General features: G+C 32.6%; 3 protein-coding genes across 6 annotated transcripts; 2 read left to right on the top strand and 1 right to left on the bottom strand.

Annotated features, from left to right (window-relative positions):
* The first annotated feature begins 333 nt into the window (after positions 1 to 333).
* On the top strand, positions 334 to 9,477 carry BRWD3 (bromodomain and WD repeat-containing protein). Of its 3 annotated transcripts, none has more exons than XM_070642772.1 (11): positions 334 to 477; positions 576 to 634; positions 707 to 736; positions 949 to 1,008; positions 2,280 to 2,693; positions 2,755 to 5,834; positions 5,894 to 6,034; positions 6,098 to 6,222; positions 6,368 to 6,519; positions 6,956 to 8,794; positions 8,993 to 9,477. In XM_070642772.1, the coding sequence occupies exons 1-11, from the start codon at positions 432 to 434 to the stop codon at positions 9,233 to 9,235; spliced, it is 6,189 nt and encodes a 2,062-aa protein (XP_070498873.1). In that variant the 5' UTR covers positions 334 to 431; the 3' UTR covers positions 9,236 to 9,477. The 3 variants fall into 3 exon arrangements, with proteins under 3 accessions (XP_070498873.1, XP_070498872.1, XP_070498874.1); XM_070642771.1 differs by having other exon boundaries at positions 6,368 to 6,525; XM_070642773.1 differs by lacking the exons at positions 334 to 477; positions 576 to 634; positions 707 to 736; positions 949 to 1,008 and adding an exon at positions 1,643 to 1,930 and having other exon boundaries at positions 6,368 to 6,525.
* A 915-nt stretch (positions 9,478 to 10,392) lies between these two features.
* On the bottom strand, positions 10,393 to 15,365 carry gzl (godzilla E3 ubiquitin protein ligase). The gene is made up of 8 exons (XM_070642810.1): positions 15,155 to 15,365; positions 14,403 to 14,618; positions 14,142 to 14,337; positions 13,897 to 14,070; positions 13,706 to 13,803; positions 12,513 to 12,651; positions 11,961 to 12,441; positions 10,393 to 11,807 (listed from the first exon to the last, which is right to left on the bottom strand). The coding sequence occupies exons 2-8, from the start codon at positions 14,493 to 14,495 to the stop codon at positions 11,384 to 11,386; spliced, it is 1,605 nt and encodes a 534-aa protein (XP_070498911.1). The 5' UTR covers positions 14,496 to 14,618; positions 15,155 to 15,365; the 3' UTR covers positions 10,393 to 11,383.
* An 856-nt stretch (positions 15,366 to 16,221) lies between these two features.
* LOC139092421 (transferrin-like) lies at positions 16,222 to 22,636 on the top strand. 2 transcript variants are annotated; one of them, XR_011544587.1, is made up of 6 exons: positions 16,222 to 16,523; positions 17,730 to 17,781; positions 17,842 to 18,606; positions 18,665 to 19,045; positions 19,128 to 21,249; positions 21,316 to 22,636. XR_011544587.1 is itself a non-coding variant. In XM_070642809.1 (5 exons), exons 1-5 carry the CDS (start codon positions 16,451 to 16,453, stop codon positions 20,158 to 20,160), a joined length of 2,304 nt encoding a protein of 767 aa, XP_070498910.1. In that variant the 5' UTR covers positions 16,222 to 16,450; the 3' UTR covers positions 20,161 to 22,636. The 2 variants fall into 2 exon arrangements, 1 of the variants encoding a protein (XP_070498910.1); XM_070642809.1 differs by having other exon boundaries at positions 19,128 to 22,636.
* The last annotated feature ends 2,914 nt before the right edge of the window (positions 22,637 to 25,550 follow it).

The following is a 25,550-nucleotide window of genomic DNA, read 5'->3' as shown; positions in this document are numbered from 1 at the left end:
AATTAATAATCTAGAAGATATAAGAGTAATGTAAATCTAAAGCGTAACAAGAGAATTAATCAAAAAGTTGCGTGTGTTATGAGTGACGCCGGATTAGTCGCCCAGCAGAGAAAAAGAAGGGGGACTTCGATTTAAATAAATTCAATTGCAAAAGAATCAGTTTGAAAAACAGAATAATTAATTAAGCAATCATATTGTTTGAACAAAGTTTTCAGTATATTAAAATTTAATCAAATCAAATAAATCGTTATGTCTTGATTCATTACACTATTCAGGACAAATTCGATATGAAAAGGAATTATTCAGCTCAAACGAATTATTAAAGTTGAAGACCCCCCTGGTAAGAAAAAAGGCAAAATTGCAAGAAGTGACTAATATTAAGCGTAAAACTGATGAAATTTAATAAATGTAAGTGATAAAACTATCCAGCGATGGAGTTAAAGACGGTAGAAAGACATAAAACAATAGTAGAACAAGGTGAGTGCATGATTTCAATCATAATTTTGACTTTTTTATGCTGCGATAATGTTGCATTGAAAAAAAGTTTAATGGAGAATATTTCGACTCGATTTCAGAATTATATTTTCTGGTAGCAAAATTTCTATTAGAATCACCGTACAAGAAAGCAGGAGAGGTGAGAATGGATAGATTATAATCTAAGGAATGAAATTAATTAATTTCCAATTTTCTATCATTTTTCGTTTAGGCGTTAATTGAAGAATTGGAAAACTCAGGAGTAAGTAAAACAGAATAATAACAAAAAATTAATCAAAATAAATGTTTAGGATCACACCAGATGTTTTTTTCACGTGCTTTTAAGTTGTCAAAACATTAAAATTGTTGTTGAAAGCAACAAGAGTTCTTTGACCTTAATACTCTTTTTCTGCACAAAATTTTATGCATTTAACCTGCAGTATGTAACTAATGAACCCTATTTCTCATTTTTAGGACCTGCCTGATCGAATCGATTGGGAAGGACAAACACATAAACAAGGATTTCATGAATTGGTAAGATCCAGTGACTATATATTGAGCAAGATATTCAGTGCATTTCTTCTGTGAACCAACTGTTGCATGCTAGAAAACATTCCTTTGAGGAATGTCAGTTCCAGATATCCTATCCGAAAAAGGACGATTGTCCTTTAAGTCCTGGAAAATTGTCAATTTCCAATTTCTGGACGGAATTGATTATAAGTGATAATATCAAGTGTAGTTAGTGTGGTTTCGAAGGAACCGACTGTTTCATTTAGGCTTAAAAAGCCGACGGAAAATTTTCCAGACCTCAAAAAATGTCTGAAAATGGAGGAACAAAAACTCCCAAAAGCTACACCTTTCCATTGATATTTCCCATCTTTGATTACGTGACTGATGTCATATACCCGAAATTGACAAGTTCCTGGCATCCAAAGTTGCGTATAACGCGTGATTATGGCGAAATATAACAATTTTCTTTGTTACTTCCCATGATTCATCATCGCCATGTTTGAATGTGTGTAGCATGAAATTTTCACTATTTTTTTATTCACAACAAATCATTCAGTAAGGGCTTCCCCGATATTTGTAAGCTAGACATTCGCCAGACGAAATGCATTGAATTTTTTTGTATATTTTTTAAAGCATTCTATTGACATTTGAGACAGCAAAGAGTGTGCAACGTTTTATGACATAAAATTTTTTTGTGAAGAAGTTTTTTGTGGGCATAGTCGATGCATATGAGACATTGCGATAGAAACATTGGAACTGAAATGCAGATGATGCGATTAAGCAAGTGTGTACAATTACGATAATAGTAAACAAAATAGTAAACGATATGAAAAGTGAATGAAGTGCGTGAATTAAAGTTGTAGTCTTGAAAATTCTGTTGGCCTTGCCGTATCCGCCATTTTAATTTTTTTTCCCTCATAGTACGACGGACATACGTGATGAAAAAGTAATTATTTTTCTTAAAACTTTTTTTTGCAAGAATTAATTTTTAAGGATCAGGACATTAATTGTAATTAATTTAAAATAATTAGTGACATTTTGTGCAAAATTTTAATTAATTTTTTTTAAAAAATTAAAAATTTTAGTTCCGTTAGTGCATTTCATTAACATAATTAATTTCGTGAAAAATTGTGAAAATTAGTGAAATTAATTAAATTAAGGATTTAAGATTAAAATTTTCGCCATTAAATTTTTTTCTTCTTCAATGTCTCAAAAGTTGCTCGTCCCACATGATGTGTATTTTTAGTTCCAACTCGAGTGAAAATTATTCTGATGTGTAAAATTTATATTTATAGGCGGCAAAATATCGTCATATTGGACCGAATCATTTGCTGCAAATATGTTCTCGATTACCAGCACTTTTGGAGAAACAACCTGGACTGTCGCCGACAGTTCCATTATTGGTGACACTTTTAGGAGCAGGAAGGCAGAGTTTGCTAAGAACACCGCAGAGTATTTCAAAGCCAAGAACACTGACCGAATATTGTACAAGAATCCATGGAGCACCTCTTATGGATTCAATCAATAGAAATAGGAACAATAATATTGTTAATGTCCTGCTCGGAAGACAAAGTGGTGGTCCATTAATACGGAAGCAAGCAATCACATCTAGCTTTTATACTAAAACAACTATTTTAAGACAAACATTAGGTCATTTATCTGCAGTCTATTGTGTTCTATTTGATCGAAGTGGAAAATACATCGTCACAGTAAGTACTCAATTGCTGAAGCTTATTATAAAATTACTAATAATAATTATTCTATCTTTAGGGAGCTGACGATTTACTTGTTAAGTTATGGAGTGCCATAGATGGTCGATTACTGACGACCTTTCGAGGTGCATCTGCAGAAATTACAGATATAGCTATAAATTTAGAAAATACAATGATTGCTGCAGGATCAATTGATAGAGTTTTGCGTGTCTGGGATTTACAAAATGCTAGTGTAATTGCAGTTCTTTGTGCACATAGTGGAATGATTACATCAGTTAATTTCTGTCCGAATCCAAGAAGTGATTTTAAATTTTTAGTAACAACGAGTACGGATGGATCTGTAGCTTTTTGGCAATATACTCAACCACGCAATCAGAAGCCAATCTTTCAGATAAAACCGACACAATATCATGAGAAATTAAGACCTGGACAAGCACAAATGATCTGTGCATCATTTTCACCTGGTGGAATGTTTTTAGCAGCAGGATCAGCAGATCATCATGTTCGTGTTTATATTATGGCTGAAGATGGACCGAAGAGAATATTAGAAATAGAATCACATACAGATACGGTCGATTCCATACAATGGGCGCACAGCGGATTGAAATTTGTTAGCGGTTCAAAAGATGGCACAGCACTTTTGTGGCGTTTTGAAACTCAACAGTGGAAGTATGAAAAGCTTAATATGAGTGATAGATTAGCGACATGTCCTGTTCCAGAACAAGGTACAGCTGATGCAAAGAAAGGGTTAAAAGTAACAATGGTATCATGGGATCGTTCTGATGATTGGGTAGTTACTGCTGTAAATGATCACAGTATAAAAGTATGGAATACAAAGACTGCCAAATTACATAATGTCCTTCGAGGACATACCGATGAATTGTATGTACTTGAATCTCATCCAAAAGATCCGCACGTTTTACTCAGTGCAGGACATGATGGACAGCTATTTTTATGGGATATTTATAAAGGCGAAAAATTGGCAAGTTTTAAGAATACGATTGAAGGTCAAGGTCATGGTGGAATTTTTGATGCAAAATGGTCTCCAGATGGCACAATGATAGCAGCTACAGATTCTCATGGTCATATGTTAATGTTTGGATTTGGAACTGGCCATAAACGATTAAAGGAAATGCCAAAAGAATTATTTTTCCATACTGATTATCGTCCTCTCGTTAGGGATGTAAATTATTATGTCCTTGATGAACAGACACAACTTGCACCATATTTAATGCCTCCGCCATTCCTTGTTGATGTTGATGGTAATCCATATCCACCTTCAATGCAACGTTTAGTTCCAGGACGAGAAAATTGTTCAAATGAGCAGTTAGTTCCAGATATAAGTGTAGGTGAACAAGCAGAGCAACAACAACAGCAGCAACATGAAGCTAACGTTGCTGCTCGATCAGAAATTGATCGTCTTATTGAGGCTTTAGCAAATCGTCAAAATATCAATGATCAACCAGCTAATGATAATCAAAATGATGATGAAATGCCTCAATTAAATCGTGTTCAAGTTGTAAGGCCACAAATTGGTATTCGTGATCAAAATATGATTTATCCAGACAGATTAAGGACTTATGTAAAATCATTAAAACATACAAATTTATCATTTATGAAGAATGTCGTATATTATGCTGGCGTTTCTGAAATGGATTTGTATCGTCGTGAAATGAAGAAACGACCTTTAATGATAATAACTGGTAATCCAAACAGCAGTGCATTAAATGGCCCACCACCAAAGAAATTCGGACGTGGAGGACGTAAAAGAAGGCAGCCTGGCGATGGTAATGATCAAATGGCATCAACTAGTGGACTTAATACAACAAATATGAATAATAGAACATCAACGGTACCATCTGGTCGTAGATTATTAGATGATGATGAGGAAAGATTATCATCAAGTAGTGAATCTTCAAATAGTGATGATTCAACAGCAGTTGAAGAAGATTTAGACTTGTCAAGTTCGTCTAGTTCGACAGATGACAGTTCCGAATATTCAGATTGGATTGATGTTGAAGATCAACAGAAATTGGAACCACCGAAACGTTCAAAAAGAAAGCCAGTCGAAAGACGAACATATTCACCAGCCGATTCTGATACACAAGCGAGTAAAAAGCGTGGTCCGAAAGGAATTAAGAAGATTCCATTACTTCCGAACGGTGAAATACCTGATGAATATAAACCACCTGAATGGCTCTCTGAAGTAATACCTAAGAAAGCACCATATTATCCACAAATGGGAGATGAAGTTGTTTATCTGCGACAAGGTCATGAAAGATACTTTGAACATGTTAAGAATAAGAAGTTGTATCAATTATCAGGAAAATATGAACCATGGCAACAATTAGAATTACGTGAACATGAATTTTGTAAAGTTATTGGAATTAAATATGAAATTCGTCCACCAAGGCTGTGTTGCTTAAAACTTGCTCTCATGACAGACAAAGGAAGTATGACTGATAAGCATTTTACTATTAAATATCACGACATACCCGATGTTCTTGATTTCATCGTTCTTAAGCAAACATTTGATACGGCAATAAGCCGTAATTGGGGACCAGGTGATCGGTTCCGTTGTATGATTGATGATAAATGGTGGATTGGTGAAATAGAAAGTCATCAAGCACTACAAGAAGAATTTCCAGACTCGTTATTTATGTGCTTTAAAGTTCGTTGGGATAATTCAGAATATGAATTTATGAGTCCGTGGGATATGGAACCAATTGATGACGACAGACTACCTGAGAATATTGGTGGGTCTGTTGCCGTGTTACCTGAAGAAATTCAAGCAATTCTTTATCGTCCAAAAAGTGAAGAATGGCCAAGAGGAGATCGTGAAGGATCTTGTCGTCGAATTGTTACTGGCTTTGAGGCTGTAATGGGATTGGCAATAGCTGATCCATTCCTAACACCCGTAGATTTAAATTCATATCCAACTTATGCTTATGTTGTTGAATATCCAATTGATTTGAGCACAATTAAGTCACGATTTGAAAATCATTTCTATCGACGCATCACATCAGCACAATTTGATGTCAGATACTTGGCAACAAATGCTGAAAAATTCAATGAAAAGCACAGCAATATTGTAAAACATGCTAGAATAATCACGGATCTCTGTTTACGAATATTAAGGTAATTTCTACAGCTCGATAATATTGGAATATTTTACTAATAGACATGATTCTCTTTAGGGAGCATAATGATGTCGATGTACCTGCAGCTTACCATCAATTGCTTGATACTTATCAGTCATCAGAAAGTGAAGAAGACCATCAGGAACAAAGGCCATCAACAAGTCAAGGATCTTCATCCAGAAGAAATGGTACTAGAAGGTCTGTTTTTAGTCATTAAAAATGTTTTGGATGATTCTAATTAGTTTTTAATTCTGTTTATAGATCCAAGAGATTGGTTCCAACGTCTGGCGATTGGAGAGTACGATGCAGAGAAATTCTGCAGTTGATCTGGAATCATCAAGATTCTGAGCCATTTAGAGAACCTGTTGATATTGTAGATCATCCAGGTTAGTTATTTTATCAAACTAATTAATAATCCGTTCAGTAAATAGTTCAATTTAGTTCAGTTCATTTTGAATTTTTGAAAACCGTTAAAATTTAAATTTCAAAAAACCGTTAAATGAGATTTTAATGTCATTACTTTTATTTTAGATTACCTTCAAATCATCGACACACCAATGGATCTACAGACAGTAAAAGAAGAATTATTTAGTGGAAATTACGATTCACCAATGGAATTTGCAAAAGACATGAAACTTATATTCCAAAATTCTAGAAGCTATAATACAAATCAGCGATCAAGGGTGAGTGTAAGCTAGATATCTTTATTACATTATTTTAATGCTTATTTCATATCATTTCCATTCGTTCGTTTTCCCATGAATTTGTCCTTTTTGCATGAATATAAATTTCTTTTCTTCATTTTTATTTCGCATAGCTCCTTAATGTTGTTAATTTATATAAATAATAATTTAAATTTGACATGCTATTTTCTTTGGCATTTACCTTGGTTTCAAGTTATTTTTGACTAGACAAAATGTTTATCTTTCGAAATTGTATTTATATTCATGCCTTTTTCTTCCTTCTTGTCAATTCATTTTGCGTAATCAGGAGAATGTCACGGTAAGATCTAAACATGCCTTCTTTCTCGAATTTATCTCATGATCCATGCTTAAATTAAGTTTAAAATCAAGGAACATTAATAATAATGAGATCAAAATTGTCAATTTCTATTTGCAGATATATGCAATGACCTTAAGGATGTCTGAGCTATTCGAGGAAAATATTCGGCCATTAATATCACATTTCAAATCAAATAAACGCGGTAATCGTAAAGAAAAGACACCAAAGAAACAAAATAGACGTACAACAAGAAATAATGGAAATGTACCATCGACATCTAGAACAAATCATTCATCAGATGATGACGATGATGACGACGACGACGATGACGATGATGAGCATAAAATGAATGGTAAAAACGGAAGAGTAAATGGGCGTACAAGAAGAGTTCAGCCTCAATCGAATGGTGTATCAAGTAGTCGAGATTATCAATCAGGTCGTTCATCAAGAAATACAGGAAAGACTACAAGATTAAAATCAAGTGGAGATGAAGAAAGTGAGTCAACTGAATCATCTAGCGACGATTCAAGTGATGGAAGTGAAAATTCAAGTGGAATTCCATTGGCAGAGCTTGGGAAGCCGATTACGAGAAGCACACGGAAGAAAAATAAGAAACAAAGGAAACAACGGACAGGTGCTGTATCAAGTTCAAGTCAAAAGAAGAATAAAAGAGCAGCAAAACGCCAAAAAATTGAATCAGATGAACATAATGAAGATACAGATGATGATGAAAAGCCATTGCAACGTTATAACAATAATACTGAAAATGTAAGTGATCATACAAATGATGAACAGCCTAGAAAGCGTGGCGGTCGTGGAAAACGCATTCAAACTACCTCAGATGATGAACATAAGCAACAAACAGAAGATGATACACGAAGAAGGAGAATTACAAGACGACCTAAACGATATGAGAGTGACACAAGCTTTCATGTTGAACGGTCAGGAAGACGGAAAACAACAGAAACTGAGGATTCTGATCATCCAAGAGCAACTCGTGAGTCAACACGTAAAAAGTTCCAAGAATGGGCAGTTACAAGTGATGATAATGATGATGAGGACTTTGAAGATAAGCCACAAACAAGTACACAGAGAGGACAATCAAGCACGAGACAAGCTGGTCGCAAAAGGGCTAAACGAAAAGTTTTGTCAGATTCTGAACATAGTGAGGATAAATCAAGGACATTGCCATCGAGACGATCGGCTAGAGTTCAAGTATCACAATCTCAAGATGATAGTAATGATTCTGAGCAACAGAATCGACCTAGTACGAGTACAAATGTTAGACATAGCAGTCGATTAATGAATGGAAGTTCTAATGCATCACAAATGTCATTAAGAACAACGAGAAGTTCTTATGGTCAAGGTAATTCATCGTCATCATCACTTAGAAACGATCATAATTATGGAGAGCCTTCACATTCAGCGTCAACTAGTGCAGCACCACAGACAGCACGACAAACTCGAAGTACAATTTTATCACGTCATCAACGTAATGCTGATGAATTAGATCGTAGTGGACTTGAGGACAGCACATTGACATCTACATCTACTACAAATCGATTATTACGCTTAAGAAGTGTTAATTTACGTGCAGCACCTACACCAGCAACCAATTTTGAAGCTTTAAATGGAATAAGAAGAACAACGCGAACTCGCCCTACTCACAATTATTTTGAGGATGAAAATGATCCTGAAGAGGAACGACCTGTTGTACAACAAATTCAAAGTAGAATATCAACAAATCGAACTAGCCGAATTATTCCTGATCGCCAAAGACAACCAACGAATGAAGACGATAGTGACAGCTATTCAGAAGAGGATAAGACACCACTAAAACTAATGGCAACTAGCTCTAGTAAAAAGACACACAATCATAATACAAGAAAAGGCTCGACAAGTGCAGTCAATCGTGTTAAGCGAAATCTCTATTCGGACGATAATAACTCTGATCAGGTAAGGTTGATTTTTAATTTTTAACGACTTTTCAAAATTTGAATTTTGAACTAGCAATAATTTTTTGCGTTCATATCTCAAATAGTCGTTTTGTTTCTAACTTGACGTTTAAAGACACATGATTGATCTTGACATTGACCTTTTGATATTTCAATTAAAAAATTTTGATTAATCAATTAATTATTATACCATTTATAGGCTGCGGGACCTTCCTCTGGACGAAACACGCGCAATCTGAAACGACCACATTATAATGAAGATAGCGATGAGGAAAAGTCTAAAAATACAAGACAGGCAAAGAAGCGTGCTGTGTCCCAATCACATGAAAGTGAGAGCAGTGAAGGAGATGATGATGATGAAGACGAAACAGGAGAACCAAGCGTTTCGTCACGCGGACGAATTAGAAAGCCCACAGCAAAGGCACGCGGATTTCATTATTAAATAAATTGACTAAACTACTCAAAGCAAAGACTGAATAACGTCAACAAGAAATAATAATGTTTAAAAGCCCATCGACTATCAAAAAAATAAATGAAACTCATTGTTCAGTTCTTACCTAATTTTTGAATATTTCCTTTAATTCTATTATCTAATGTATATTCTTTTCTTTCCTCGACTAAGTAGATGTTAAATAGTTTAGTTCATTATTAAGGTCATTTTTTACAAGCATAAGAATATCAAATAAATCTATTATTCGATAATTAAACACAGGTTTTTTTCCTTTCCTGAAATATCTTTTGTTTTGTGTTCCAGGAGGCAATTTAATACCTGGGCTTAGTCGTTCGAAAATTCAGTGTCAGAAATGTGATGTAATTGGCTTTTTTCTCTTTTCCTGGATATTTAGGGTAATATTTAAATAGTTTATCTTGTATAGTTCTAAAAAACGAGCATTTTGATGTATAATACGTTTAATAAAACATTATAATTAAGCCAAAATTTCAAAAACAAACTCGATTTCTGACACTGAAAATTTGTTACTTAATCTGAATTTTTGGACAAAAATGCTTGTAATTTTATGAATAATGAGTTCTAAAGTACACAAATTAGTCGTACTTGTTCATTTTTCAATGCTCTACAATGAAAAATAACAAAAATTAGTCAAAAACTGGTTTAAAGTAGTTAAATTAATGATATTTTGTAAAAACGTTAAGAAAATTTTGAATTTTTTCATACAAATTTTTCGGTGTTTACAACAACAAAAATATTCACAAAAATTCGAAAAAAATTAAAATTAATAGCTTAATTTGTTAATAATTGAACTGGAATAGAACCAGAGGCTGTATTTATGTTGCCTTTTTGTGTTTTGGTACTTAGATTATTTAACAAAAGTCGTTTTTTAAAGTTTTGAGTGATTTTAGTAAATGGAACTTTTTTTTCGTCTAAGCCCACCTAAATTCTTTTGCATTTTAACGGATTTTCAAAATTTAAAAAATAACGGTTTTCAAAAATTCAAATTTTTAACGAAAAATTTAAAAACTTTAACGAAGAAAAGTTTGAATTTGTAACTAACGGTTTTTGCGGATTCAATTTGAATACATCCTTTGATGCTGTTTTTGAGGTATACGGAAGCTAATATTTAAAAAAATAACAATCACGTCTCATTTTCTTCATAATTAAATTTTATTTAATCTTTTTTATCTCTTTATCTTTACAGTGTCAATTGGAAAATAAATATAGGAAATAATCTACGACTCACACTTTAATTTTTTTGTTTTGCATAAGAAAAAGTGTGTATCTGTGTGGCTTTTATATCCTTTCATTTGTTTGTATTATTAATCACATAAACAATGGCCTTAAAAGATATCATCATATATTATTAATATATTGTTTAAAACATCCAGAATTAAGTGAATTAGAGGATATGACAATTTTTTTTACAATTTATTAGTATTGAGGAAGAACCAAAACTATTTTTCTATGAAAGGAATGACTAATATTATGAAAAATAGTTATGGAAATTCAGTACATTAAGGTTATCAACCAAAAAAGTATTAAGGCAACTCATTAAATCACAAATTTCACAGGCTTTTGATCTTCAATTGAATATTGGCTGTTTCCAATTTTTAGGATTAAATTTTTAATCCTAAGATTAAGCCAAGGATTAAAAAATATTTAATCCGAATTAAAAATCCTCAATCAATGAGGAATTAGCTATGAAGCAAAAACTGTAGCTTAACACAGCCAATTTCCAATCGAAAACCAATAACTTCTTGTTGTGAGATCAGAAAATAATCAAAATTTGATTCAACATTAAGTTTCGAAAAATCTGTCAAATCTTCTAATTCACTCCATTCCAGTCACTACTCTTTCTTTAAGGGAGAATTTAAATTCATTCAATGACTACATTTTTTCGTATTATTTTGCACATTTCTACACTTGCAAGAAACAATTTTTTTATATTTTCTTATTTATCTCGGATGATGACAGGAGATAGCTGCACCATTCACGAATGACGAACATAACTGTACATGAATTAATATTAAAAATATATGTTTATGTAAAAAAACTTCAATAATCACATTCTTAAAAAGAAGAATTAGTATTTTTCTCTATCGTACTTCCTTTGTTTTATTAATTTATTCGTACCTTCTAAATTAATCGATTTCGATTTTGCGATGGTCTTGAGAGAAATTGAAGGTTTGGTATTGCCGCAACGCCAATTCTTCTTGGAGACCCACTGCTTGTACTTGGCTCATCACGTTGCATTATATTTGGTGCAGAACGATGTGCTCGTTTTGAGGAATCAGCCCTTACTTGTCCATTTGATAAACTATTATCGCTAGAGTTATTAATATTACTATTATGATTATTTAATGTCTCATTCTCTTCACGAAATGATCCACTTAAATTTGAATTGAGAATATTATTTCCAGCTATCGGTCGTGCAATGTTAATCGTGTGGCTACTATCAGGTCTTATTATTATATCTACGTCGTCCGTTGCTGCTGTTACTGTATTATCGAGTAATGGAGGATCGTCGTCATCTGCTGTTTGGTGACTAACACGGAAAAATCTGAAAGAATTAATTTATGAAATAAATTGCATTTTTAACGGATTTTCTAAATTCAAATAAATTCATTTGTAGCCAACTTCAAACTGTTAAAACGAACTTATTCAATTAAAATTTTAAAAATTCGTTACAAATCTAATTTTAATGATAAATTACCTCTTAAATTTCGTCCATATACTATCATTAGGTCCTTCAACCGTGACAATTAATTCATCAGCAACTGGCGGTAAGTTATCAACTCGATTAAATGGATTAAATCTCTGATTTGAAGGTGGACGGCCATCAAGCATTTCATCATCTGATGCCTCATTTTGATTCTGTTGACCAGCTTCTAAAGCTTCATTTTCATCTTGCGTTTGTTCCTGATTATTTTCATTAAATGTTCCATGATTAGCATTAGCGTCCTGCGGATTAATTAGGGGAGTCGTGTCGTCAGGATCAAAAGAAGACATTGAATCAGTCGTGGAGTCGGCAGAACGTCTCCTCCGTTGTCTACGTCTTTCACCTATTGTGTAGACTTTTCTCTTACATATTGGACAAACACGTCGATTTTTAGTCAGCCATACATCAATACATTTTGTATGATAGGCATGACGGCATGGAAGAATTCTTAGCCTATCACCTTCCTCGTAATCGTCTGTAAGCATGCATGAATAAAGGAAAAATTCAATTAAAGTCCACTTGACTTGTTTTTGTCAATTTTCTTACCTAAGCATATTGCACATGTCTCATAAATTTCATTTTTTGTGTATTTGCGGGATTCGAGCTTCTTCAAGGAACTCGTTGGTAGGCGATACCGCATAATACGACGTCTTTCTCGTACACATCGTGAAATCATGAAACCCAGCTGTTTTGTACACAGAAATCATATTAGAAATGCTGTTATTGATTTATAGACTTAATAGAGGTTCTAAAATGTTTGGTTTACTGTTTTTATTAGCAGACTAAGTTTCGACTTTGATCTGTTTTCGATTAAAGGCAATTAACATGTATTTGGAAATTTCCCTCATTTTATGGCTCTTTCATAAATGATGTGTGTCTACAATTTTATTCTAAGATCAAGATGCCTTTCGCATTCTTGAAATTGATTTGACGGACATTATTCATGCACAATCTCCATTTTTGTACTTTTATTTTCCATCAAACATTGAGACATTCGCTAATAAGTTACAAAATCCATAAAGCGCACGTGAATGTTACGAAACATACGAAAAAATATGAAGTAAATATGTGTGACTATATAAAGATTAATGTACGAAAGTAAAAATGACTAATCACTAGGAAGACACAAGTAATTGCCTTAATATAAATCAAGAATTGCACAATCATTTGATAAAGACACATCGATAATCTTTATAATCTCAGACATTTGTGTAAGTGACTTGAAATGCTTGTAAAGGGAATTACGAAAAATCTACGATACGATTCATGAACGAATCGACAAGTTTGTTTACTATCTGTGGAAATAGACTAATTTATTGAGCAAATCAATCAATGAAGTGCTTTATGAGAATTTTAAACAGATGATTTTGGCTGTGTATATGAATTTGGATTGACTTACTCTAATGCAGTTAAATTTTATTAAAATGTATTACTTTCTTGTTTCTAAACGGTCTGTAGACAATGACAACCAAATGTCTCAATTACAAACATAAACATAATATCATGTTATGTATCAGCAACATATCATTGAAACCATGCATGTATGTTTTGTTGATTTGTTTTGGATACCAAATTGTAGGTCTTCATCATAGATACATAACGAATTATGGTTTGGAATGGTAGTAAGATTGTCATGGTTACGCACATTGTCACATATGTCGTTGATCATATAGCCTTGTATATAACAGACTCTAGAACTTCTATTACCTTATCTACCGATAATAGTACACATTACTCACCATAATAACAAAGCACATTCCAATCACAATGCAAAATGGAATAATAAGATGCGTGTTGATATTAAATGGAAAATCATCGTTCAATATGAGAAAGAATTCTGGGTTAAGTGGATATAAATTGCAAGAGAAAAGGAATAAAGAATATAATTAGATAAGACAATAATAGACATTGAAATTGTGATTGTATATACTTCTTGAATAATTGTAATCAAACATGATGATGCTTCCAGATGTCTGACCGACGAATAAGGAAGGTATAAAAATATCTGAATCGTCACTTGCTGACATGATTTCAAGAGCGTCACTGTCTTTATTGTATACGATAACAGCATCAAAACTGGCATTTTGGGCATGACGAACTTTATCTAAAAGGAAGATGAGATGACAGAAATAAACATTTAATTTGTATTTTTTGGTGCCAAATTGCTAGACATACCAGCAAATGTACAATCTCCTCTAGATATCACAGCCGCAAAACGCATTGGTGTGCCATGTATTGTATAATTTTTTGGAGCTTCTTCCATAGGGGCACATCCATCAGGCGGCTCTCCTTGTACTGCATATACTCTCATTCCATTTGGTGGAAAATTAGGTCCGAAACGAGCAGCAAGAGATTGAAACTCTTCAACAAGCTTCATATGAGATGAATATTAATTAAATTAAAAGTACAATAACAGCTTGCAATTGATTAACTTACTCGATTTGTTGGATTTTCATAAACGAGAACATCACAATGTGTATTTTTGATGCCTATGAATATTAGAACTGCATAGCTAATGATTGTATGCATAATTGCTCCTATAAAATTTATTATGTCAACAGCTTCTAGTATTCTACTTGAGGTTCATGACATTCATCACTCGTGATGCTATAATTTTTACTTATTTTGTATCAAATTTGATATTTCAATAATCTGTAAAAATAAACAGAAGAAGTCCTTGAAATCATCGTTCACTTATCAATAATTCACAATTTTTTTTTTTCTATGGAGCATGCGATTTTTATTTCCAAAAGCTCGTTGCCTTCTCAAATTAATGCAATAATTTACAGTTAATTATTGCGTAAATCATCATAATGTCATGTCTACAAACATTATATTCTTGTCCGAACTTTGACCTTGTATGTTTTTACACAAATGAAGCTAATAAGCTATTTATTATTCTTAACTTTCACCTTATGACTTTACTGCCCTAATAATCACTTGATAAAATTTAATCTGATAGATTAAAATTTTAATCCTGGATTAAGCTGGTAAGGATTAACTATTAATTCGAATTAAGTTGGCCTTGACTGTCACAAAAATCACGAAAATTTGCGTACATTGTTTATAAAAAACGAGCTGTATCTTGCCAAATGACTTTTTATCTTATAGAACAACACTGAGCAGTTTTTACAGAAACAACAAAACAAAGAAAAGTCGCAATATTCATAAAAAATCATTAAACTTACATTTCACATCAATTTTCACTGGCAATTAATTAAGATTTTACATTGAATCTATGGAGTTTTATCAAGTTATGATATAATATACTAGAATTAATTAAATTATAATGTACAAAATTCACTAGAAAAAAATTAATTCACTTAAACTTTTTATCCCGTTTTATTTTCTTTAATTTAACTACTTTATCTACGTCTTACACGATTATTAATTTTTATAGAACACTTATTTTGCATTTAAAAGCATATAATTTACAATAAAAAGTCACACAGATTATGCTAAACAGCTGAAAATTTAATTTAACTTTTAGCTCGAAAAAATTCAATGAAATCGTCGATTTTGTTTACCAAGAACTCAAATTTAAATTTTAAATGACCGTTATGGTATTTCTATAACTGAGATAGCTGATACTATGAAAGAGACACCGTTTGGACAGAACTATATTTGACATCGTCCCGAAAATTTCAAGAACTATAGGATATACTTATTGTCCGCAAAGTTCCGAGTAATTTCGGATTTCAATTTAAATTCGAATTGCTAAGCATGCTTTTCAAATTTTTGTGAAAACGTTATTTAACATAATTGTTTGTGAGTTTTTTGTTCTTAAATGTTTCAGCTGATTCCTTCAACGAGTTTTCGTTCAAATGTCTTGATATTTAATCAATCAGTTTAGAATACTAATGAGATCTTTCAGATTAAATTCCAAATAAATCAGCGCTTCAAATTATATAACGGTCAATTTAGTTTTAAATTCAAAATAAAAGTTCATTCAGTGAAAAATTTGAATATTTTGTGACTGTTAATTTTATGAATTTTGGGCAAAATATAGAATTCAATAAGATTCATAGTTAATTGATGTTATATTGTAATTGCATATTAAACTGTTTACTATGTCATGAAGATGATTCAATTGAACTTCGCTCAGTAACTGATTTAAATAAAGTTATACACATTTGTTAATTTATTTTACTTTTGTGTTTATATATTGGTCGGCACATATTGAAATGTCCTAATAATAGCCAAGCGGACAGTGCATTTAGTCATCATCGGGAATAATACACAGATGGTAATCTCGCACATTGAAATCATTCAAAACAAGTTTCAATTTGCACGGGGAAGTGTCTCAGCCTGTCGTAATCATATCGCTGTTATCTTCAGATAACACACTATCTTATCAACTGTACTAGACTATTAAGGCAACACCCTAATTTTGTTAGTCAGTTGAATTTAACTTGTGATTGAAATTGGAAGTAAAAGATACATAATTATAGTTTAATTATCAAAACACCTGCAAACGTGCCAAAATGGAGTTAAAAATTGCAGGAATACTTATCCTTGCCTGCATTGCACTTGTGAATGGTCAAGGCCCTACAAAAGGTGATAAATTGTTTAAAGATTAGTGGTATTACATAAAATTAGCTCATACCGGGAATGATTTTATCGTTGAAACTCAAAAAATCGCATTTACTTATCTAATTTAGGAATGATTTTATCGTTGAAACTCAAAAAATCGCATTTACTTATCTAATCAGTGTATATCTAGCTATTTAGACAGTACTGTATGAGATAGGTTATACCTAGTTTATATCTAGCTAAATTATTAAATTTATGACTCGACACATACGTTTATATGCTTTATGATTGTTTGTTGAGAAAAAGCACATTCACAATGTATGCTTGATATTTGGCTAAGTCCAAATGACGAAATGAATACAACAACTACAAAACTTGTAATTTAAAGAACGCGAAGTAGTTTGTAAAATTAAGAATGAATTCTTTGGATGGAGAAGTTTTTTGTATTGACTATATAATGATTAGAGTAGGAAGAAAGAACAGCGGAAACGAATAGCATTTAAAATTTAAAATTAGACATAATTACTACAAAATCGATATAAAACATATTAAAAGGTGTTTTTTGAGTGACTATTTCGCATACTTAAAGTGTTGATAATGAACTACATTCAATCTTCAATGGAAATGATGACTCATTGACTTTGGATCAAGAAGAAGAATATTTTTTATCGGATTACTCATATCGCAAATGTTTTCACGAAAAACTCTTTAATTACGAATCAGTTTCTGGATAATTTGATGAGTTATTAAAGTAAACTTTGGAGCAAACAAGTTTCCATTTAAATTATGTTCAGTTCGCAGAAGAAATGAACCAGAAACGACTCGATGAACTATTTGGAAAAATTCCAAAGCTGCTTAAGAATTTTCTTACAAAAAGCCTTTCAAGTTCTTAGTTTAAAAATGCCTGAGACATTCATTCAGCCAATATTTCTCGCAATAAAGATATAAAATATTTTGTCGGAAGCTACCTCTTTTCTGTCGTCACTGCTAAATTTAAAAGCTTCATTGAAATGTTTACTCATTATTGAGTGTCTTATTAGCACAGCATTCATCAATGGTAGTTTGCTAAGTATGAAAGACGTAAAGTGTGTAATAATTGATAAGAAGAAGGAATTCTGATGAAAAAATGTCACTAAAGTTTATGAATAATTTTATACTTAATTGGGTGTGGGGTTGAACGATTCTAGTTCGGAACTATATAATATTATTTTAATTTATTTAAATATGTAGATCGAGTATGCGCAACCTTAAAAAATGCAGATGACTGTGCTCAGCTCCAAAGGTAAGTTCATTTCAATATCCTTTATATAGAACTTAATAATTAATATTTTACAAACCTTAGAGGAAATTCAGAAGTGTCTTGTGTCTTTGTACAAGATGCAATTGAATGTGCACAGAGAATAAGAAATGGAACAGCCGAATTTGGAATTCTTACAGCTGAAAATGCTTTTCATCTGGCTACATTGCGATATGATGGCTTAGCTGTAATTAAGGAATTGAGGCATAAAGATAGGAAACTTGAATCATTTGACTTTCAATCTGTTGTCGTCGTGAGAAGCACACATTATGATGGATTAAAGAATTTACGTGATATGGACTACTGTCATCCGGGATTGCATCAACGTCAGCGTCATGAGAGATGGACAGAGGCATTTTTAAAACATTTTGAGCGACAGGTTGTTCCATATGACTGTGCTGATGGAGATACGCCTGCAGAAATTGAGGCAGCTGCACTTGCTAATCATTTCAATACAGCATGTCGTCCTGGTGCTTGGTCACATATCGACGAAGAGGATAAGAGATTAAAGGAAAAATATCCAGTTTTATGTGAGTTATGTGATGATAAGGAAGCATGCTCGTACACTTCAACGCCTGCTACAGATCATCAAAAAGCTTTAGAATGTATGTTGAAGACAGAAAATGGTCTTGCATATGTAGCACAACAGGAAGCAGTTGATTTTTTCACAGCAAACTCGGATATTGAAAATAATTTCAAATATTTGTGTCCTAACGGTAGCTATGAGTCTACCTTTAACAACACAAATCCATGTTCATGGCTAAGACAACCTTGGAGCATTATCGTATCCAATAATGACAATTCATTAGGGTAAGTAGCATGACTTTTATGATCTAATTAAGTCCTTAAACTAAAATTTTATCTACAGTATAGCACAGCGCTTACTTCGATGGACATTTTTCGGTACATCATCTTGGGAAATTGCACTAACGTCAATTCTAACATCATCCGGTTCAAATGTCCTCTTTCCTGTTCAAAACATTGTTTTTCTAGTCGACTACATTAATCCAATTCGTCCAATACCTGCGGACATTGGAATGTGTACGACAACTTCTCGCTGGTGTACACATTCGTATGAAGAGAAAGACAAGTGTGATGTACTTCGTGCTGCTGCACTTTCGACTGGAATCAAACCAATTTTCGAATGTAATGAACCACGAACAGATGCCGTATCATGTATAAGTGACGTATCAAGTGGAAAGGCAGACTTACTTGGAATTGATTCAAACTTTGGATATATTGCAAGACAGTAATGATATCATAACATTTATTTTTATTATTTTACATCGTTATCTTTAATGACTAATTTTTATTTACTTTATTCTTCATAGTGTTTACAACTTATCGACAATTCTATACGAAGAAACCGAGGACAGCAGATATTCGTCAGTTGTTGCTGTCATTAAAGAGTCTGATGCGGAGAGAATCACATCATTTGAAGATTTTCGTGACAAGAAAGCATGCATTCCAGAATATGGTGGAATTGCATCAATTGCATTTATTAATATTGCAAAAGGTCGTGGAATATTTAAGCGTGAAGACTGTAATTTTGGTCCATTACTAGCAAGCTTTTTCAATGAAAGTTGCGTTCCTGGTAGTCGTAGCATTTTCCATGATCCGACAGCATCAAATCCCGAAAATTTATGCTCACTCTGTCAAACACAATTAATGCAAACAACAACACAAGCTATTAAGGCATTAGCCGGTGAAGTGGAATACGATGAAGATGGAAATGCAGTTCCAACCACAGATGGTATTGAAGGCGACGAGGAGTTTGATGAAAATATTCCACATATACCAAATCGTTCGATAAATTGTGCAGCATCAATCTCAAATCGCTTTTATGGTACTCGTGGTGCACTAACATGTCTCAATGAAGTTGGTGATGTTGCCATTCTTGAACATCAGAATCTTGAAAATCATGCACGTGCATTAAATTTAAATCCAGACAATTTCCGAATTTTATGTAGAAATGGCTCGTTGGCAAGCACGACAGGTTTTAACGTTGATCCCTCATGCTACATGACGACCATTGTCGATGGTGAAATTGTCGTCAATCGTAACAACTCGAGGAATATGGGAATTCTAAATGGACTTATTTCGCTTGATTTATATTTACAATCTGACCCAGATTTTAAAATGTATAATATATTCAGTGGTGCCAAGGATTTACTATTCGAGGATAGTGCACTCGGTTTAGTTGCACCCGAATCCGGGTCATTAAGTAAAAGTGTTGAAAATTACATCCAACTATTCTCAGATGTTGAGAATTGTATAAACGACACTGACTCAGCTCAACAAGCTACATTTAATTTGCTCTTATCACTTTCATTAATTTTATTCACAATTTTAATTAGAAATTAATTGAATTTTCCATTTTAGAGAACATTCCGTTCCATTTCATCTTTTTTTCTTCATTCTCTGTTTTCATGTTGAATCATATCACAATGTACTTCATGCACGCTTGAAGTTAGATAACAAGTAAAGACACTTATCTTAAAATAAATATTATTAGCGCATTTTCTATTGCATTGATTGGTAAACATTCTTTTTTTTATCAGTTGATTGGTGTATTACGTGAATTTATGTTTTCGTGGCTTGATAAGAAACTTGGTATGAATACTCGTGTTTGGATTATGGTTGTTTAGGTGAAATTCTTATCTATTTTTGGCTTTGAAATTGTAAATAACACTTGGGTTCATTAATTTCTTGAGGTCGAGCGAGGCTTAGCAAAGTCTCTAAAGGTTGAGCAAAGTCTCTTGAGATTGAACGAAGCCTTTTGAGGTCGAGCGAAGCCACTTGGGGTCGAGCGAAGTCACTTGAGATCGAGCGAAGTCTCTTGAGGTCGAGCGAAGCCACTTGAGATCGAGCGAAGTCTCTTGAGATCGAGCGAAGTCTCTTGAGGTCGAGCGAAGTCTCTTGAGATCGAGCGAAGTCTCTTGAGGTCGAGCGAAGTCTCTTGAGGTCGAGCGAAGTGTCTTGAGATCGAGCAAGGCCTTTTAAAGTCTAGCGAAGTCTCTTGAGGTCGAGCAAGGCCTTTTAAAGTCTAGCGAAGCCTTTTTAGAAATGTCGAGAAGAGTCAACGCAAGGCTTTTATAACGCACAATCCATTCCCATCGACATCATAAAAAACCATTTCAATTGCTTCATTATTTCAGCTTTTTTGATGCCTCAAATAAATTGTAAAATTTTGACGCAAAAAATCAAGCCAATCCAAATATTTGTAAACGTGACAATCATTTTAATTAAGTAGAAAATTAGGCAAACACTACACAATAGTAAGCATATCACATAAATATAAATATGAAATGGAACTTTAGTAAATAAGTCAATATTACATAAAATATGAGCAGCATATATTGTCATTCAATATTCATGTTGTGTATTGTGAAATAAAAACACTCCGTGCCGGAACTACATAGTAAATTTTTTGCAATTCAATTTCTGGAAGGGGTTAGTACAATCATAGTAATTGCTTAATTTGAGATCATAAAGTCTTTTTTATACGCTTTTATTTAGGTTGCTCTGTTTAAGACTTTCAAATTTTCAAGTACCTACTTCGACCACTTCTACTTAACTTCAAAGGCTGAAATTTGGCATAGTGGTGTATTATAGGCTAATATAGAACACATTAAAAAGATTTTTGAAAAAAAATTAAATTTTGCTAAAGTTAGGGCCAAAAAACTAGTTTTTTAATGCCAAAATCTACGATTTCTTGATATATTTCTACTTTCATGGAAGCTGGAGAGCTGAAAATTGGCATGAAAGTATATCTTAGATTATTCTGTATTATACTGAAAAGAACTTTGCAAAATTTTAAAATTTCGGAGTAGTTAGAGCCAAAAAACTAGTTTTTTTACTCAAAATTAAAGGAATTTTCGACATATTGACCACATTTATTATCCGATTGATCTGAAATTTCAACTAAATCTTTCATTAACCATTCTTTATAAAAATCAAAAAGAAATTTGGGAAAAAAAAGAAAGTTGACGATTTTATAATAACAAACCCTAGTTTTTGGCCTGTTTTAAATTATAAATTTATCTTCATGGAACACAAAATCGAAATTTTTTGTAATTTGTTCCATTTAGGACCGATTTCATTTCGAATTAAAATTTAAATTGACATTTAAAAGCGATTTTTAGTCTTCAGTATTAACAATTCGGATACTAACAATTTTTGATAGAGAAAACTAAAAAGTAAAAAATAAAAATATGTAAAAAAAAGTTTTTTAAAGATACGCTTTTATTTAGGTGCAATGAAAAGTAGAAAATAATATTTAGATTCCAGTCTCAAATTTAAAAGAGACAAATTTTTAAAATTCGACTAAGAAAATTATAATAAAAGCGTGGGCTTTGATAATGGCTTCTGTAGATTCGCCCACGCTTTTATTATAATTTTCTTTGTCGAATTTTAAAAATTTGTCTCTTTTAAATTTGAGACTGGAATCTAAATATTATTTTCTACTTTTCATTGCACCTAAATAAAAGCGTATCTTTAAAAAACTTTTTTTACATATTTTTATTTTGTTTGAAATTGTATATCCAGCTAGCAGTCATATTCAAATTATGTTGAATTAACAATAGAAAATGCGCTGAAAATGAAGGAAGAACTTTTCGAGTGCTGCTTATTCCTTTAATTTTCATGCAAATATGTTTATAGTTTTAGAAAGAACAAGATGGAACTAGTTTTATAATATGTACATTTATAATTCATAAAATTTCGGACGGTCAAAGCTGTTTTCGGCCATATTTTTCATTGCCATTTCCTTGTAATTTTGTATACTGTATTTTTTTATAAATAAAGACACAAAAAATCGAAAAAAAATTTAAATTATAAATTATGGATATGAATTTTTATGATTGCTATACATTCATAATGCACATGTAAAGGCAAGCAAGCAAGAGTGAGTCATCGTGAAATCTAAAAAGTATCTTGACAAATTGACACTGAAAGATTCGAAAAGGCTGTCACATGGTAAAGTTGCGTCATGTGCAGCTTAATATCAATAAAGTTCACTGTCTATGGGGAAATCCGAAAACAATTTTTGCAAAATTTATAAATAATGAATCTTTAAGCTATAGCACTGAATTTCCCCAAGCATATTTTCGAGCATTTATGTCTCTGATTGATCATTACAGCCTAGAGCTTGTGTGCTTATTTATTCATGTAAGATAATTTATGTGCAATATTTAGCCTTTAATGCTCTGAAATGTAAAATTAATCTTGGAAACAGGATGTTCATTTAATGAGTTTTTAATTGGGATTGATCTGATGACATTCAGTTATTCATGTCTTATTGATGCTTCGGGTTCTTAACTGCAAATGTGCCAACTAGTTTCCAAACTTAAAAGTACACAAAAGACAATAATTTTATTCGAATATATGACATACAGTCATGAATGAATGAATATGGTGATTAATTTTCCCTAAAGTTGCATAAGACTTCTTGAACTTTCTCTTCCATACTTTATATTGATTTCTCTTGTAAATTCCTATTCAAATAGAAGTTGCTTCTTCTATTCTTTTTTGGGGCGCACGGTAAGTTACGTCCATATCCGTCCATACAAATTGAATTTTCTGAATTCAACTTCCGCTATTCCTACTTACGCTAGTGTTTGGCAACGATTTACTTATCGCGGCATACCTTGGTGGTATGCCTCGACCAAAACCGCACACGGCGTACGGTTCATGGCATTTACAACATTGCCATGTCACATCTGTCGTCCACCACTGTCATAAACCATCACAACACATTGAAAGAACCTCTTTCTGATACCTGACATCATTTACGAATCACCCCTCTACCATTAGTAACAGAAATTCTTTTGTAACTAAAGGAATCAAATGCATGAAGATAAAAGAGAGCAGAAATTCCTTTTTAAAGATGTTGTCTTCGTATATTCAAAAAGCTTAAAGAGGTATATTGCTCTCATTGTACAAAAAGCAAAGTAACTCGACCTTTTCAATGTCAATTTTTGTTGTATCATGTCTATAATATCCATGTCTATAATAACCAGCATAACGTATGCGATTTTGGCCGTGACTTATCACCTAAATGTGCCGAGACACAATATTTTGTACAACACTGATCGAAAACTGCAAAAATGTTGCTTAATGCTTTTTTAAGGAACTAGAGAGAGGCACAACCGCCAAAAATGACAATGGAGATGCACATCATTTATCAATAGACCCCATAGATAATTTGCTTGTTTTTGAGAAATTTAATGCACAATTTTTTACGACAATGGGATTCAATTCAAACATTTTATGAGGAATGTATTCACTATAAATTAATTTTGTTACTTAACATACATGCTGTTTACACTGTAAAGTAGGTAAATTGGATTTGTAATTTTATGGGTAAATAAATTTCCATCATTGCTGAATTATAACATTTTCTAGTGAAATTTGAGGTAAATATCCAAAGATTGTTTATGTCTTGTGAGTCACACATATATGAATATGCATTTGTTGCATAAGATGTGTGATAGAGTAAAGTAAATCCGGGATAATTAGTTTGATGTCCCACAGCTATTCATTAGTCTTAAACGTATGCTTTGGTTAATTAATTTAACTGATTGTGGTGCCAGATGATTGGAGCTTACGCAGCTATATCCGAAAATATTTTCACACTTCTTACATAAGCATTTAATAGACTTCATTAATGAATCTCTATGACGAATTTTAGAAAGCATTCAAAATTTAAGTCTACACCTAAATCTGAGTATCAAGTTCAAGGTCATGGTCTTAAAAACCGCATAAACTCAAAATAAACATCTTTATGGATGATAATGAAAAATTATTCCGTGTGGAAATCCATTGAAAATATTCATTATAAGCTGTATAATGACGTCGATACCTTTTTTTATGCTCCAACTCGTTCCAAAACATAAAATTACATTTGAAATTTCTATAGACCCCATTAAAAAAAAGTATATTTGACGTAGACGATACATAAAATCATGTAAAGTTATGAAATGTCTTTAATGAAAATTGCATCCTCAAGGGATGCATATTATGTACTTTTATAAATGTATGAAATTTTATTAGCACATCAAAGAGGATGTTATTTTATCGCATGAATACATTATGGATATTACATGTCATTTTTATTATAGCTTGTATGGGGACTACATTAAAAAAAATTTAAAAATTTCTATCTGTACTTTAGCTTTGTGAAATTATTTAAATTAATCCAAATTGAGCTTTATATTCCTTTTATCTTGGATGTCCTTCATATAAAGTGGGATGGGGGAGTCAAGGGAACAGGTGAGGTTTGTGTATTCAATCCAAAATAATCTTTAAAAAAACTTCTTTAAATCTTATATTATTGATGGATGTGATGCTGGAATATAGTGGAATTTGGGGACTGATTCAGCAAGAGACGGTTGCAGTCAATCTATCCCTTGTGGACAAAATTCTGCCACCATTCAACTCTCTTGAAAGAGTTTCTGACTACTTCTGTGAATCTAGGATATCGAGACTAATGTAGACAGATCAAGGATACTGAAGCATTTGTTATTAACAATTGGCAAAGGGTAGTAAGCGATAGAGCCAGTTTTAGACGCCAACTGAGAAAGGACATGGATCATAGACGATATGTACGACCGAAGAAATTAAGTAAGTCGATCATAGTCAATTTGCGTAGTAAGTAACTAAGTTTATTCACATCTACTATTTCGAGAGTATGACCTGTGTGTCCGAGTGGTTAGGCAACAGACTAGATATACGCAAACCTCAATTTTATGAGG

The sequence above is a fragment of the Chironomus tepperi genome, unplaced genomic scaffold (assembly GCF_022539635.2).
Source record: "Chironomus tepperi strain 1889 unplaced genomic scaffold, CSIRO-AGI_Ctep_v1 contig_298, whole genome shotgun sequence".
Lineage (NCBI taxonomy): Eukaryota > Metazoa > Arthropoda > Insecta > Diptera > Chironomidae > Chironomus > Chironomus tepperi.
Note: the sequence above shows the minus strand (reverse complement) of the source record. Positions and strands in the feature narration are given on the sequence as shown.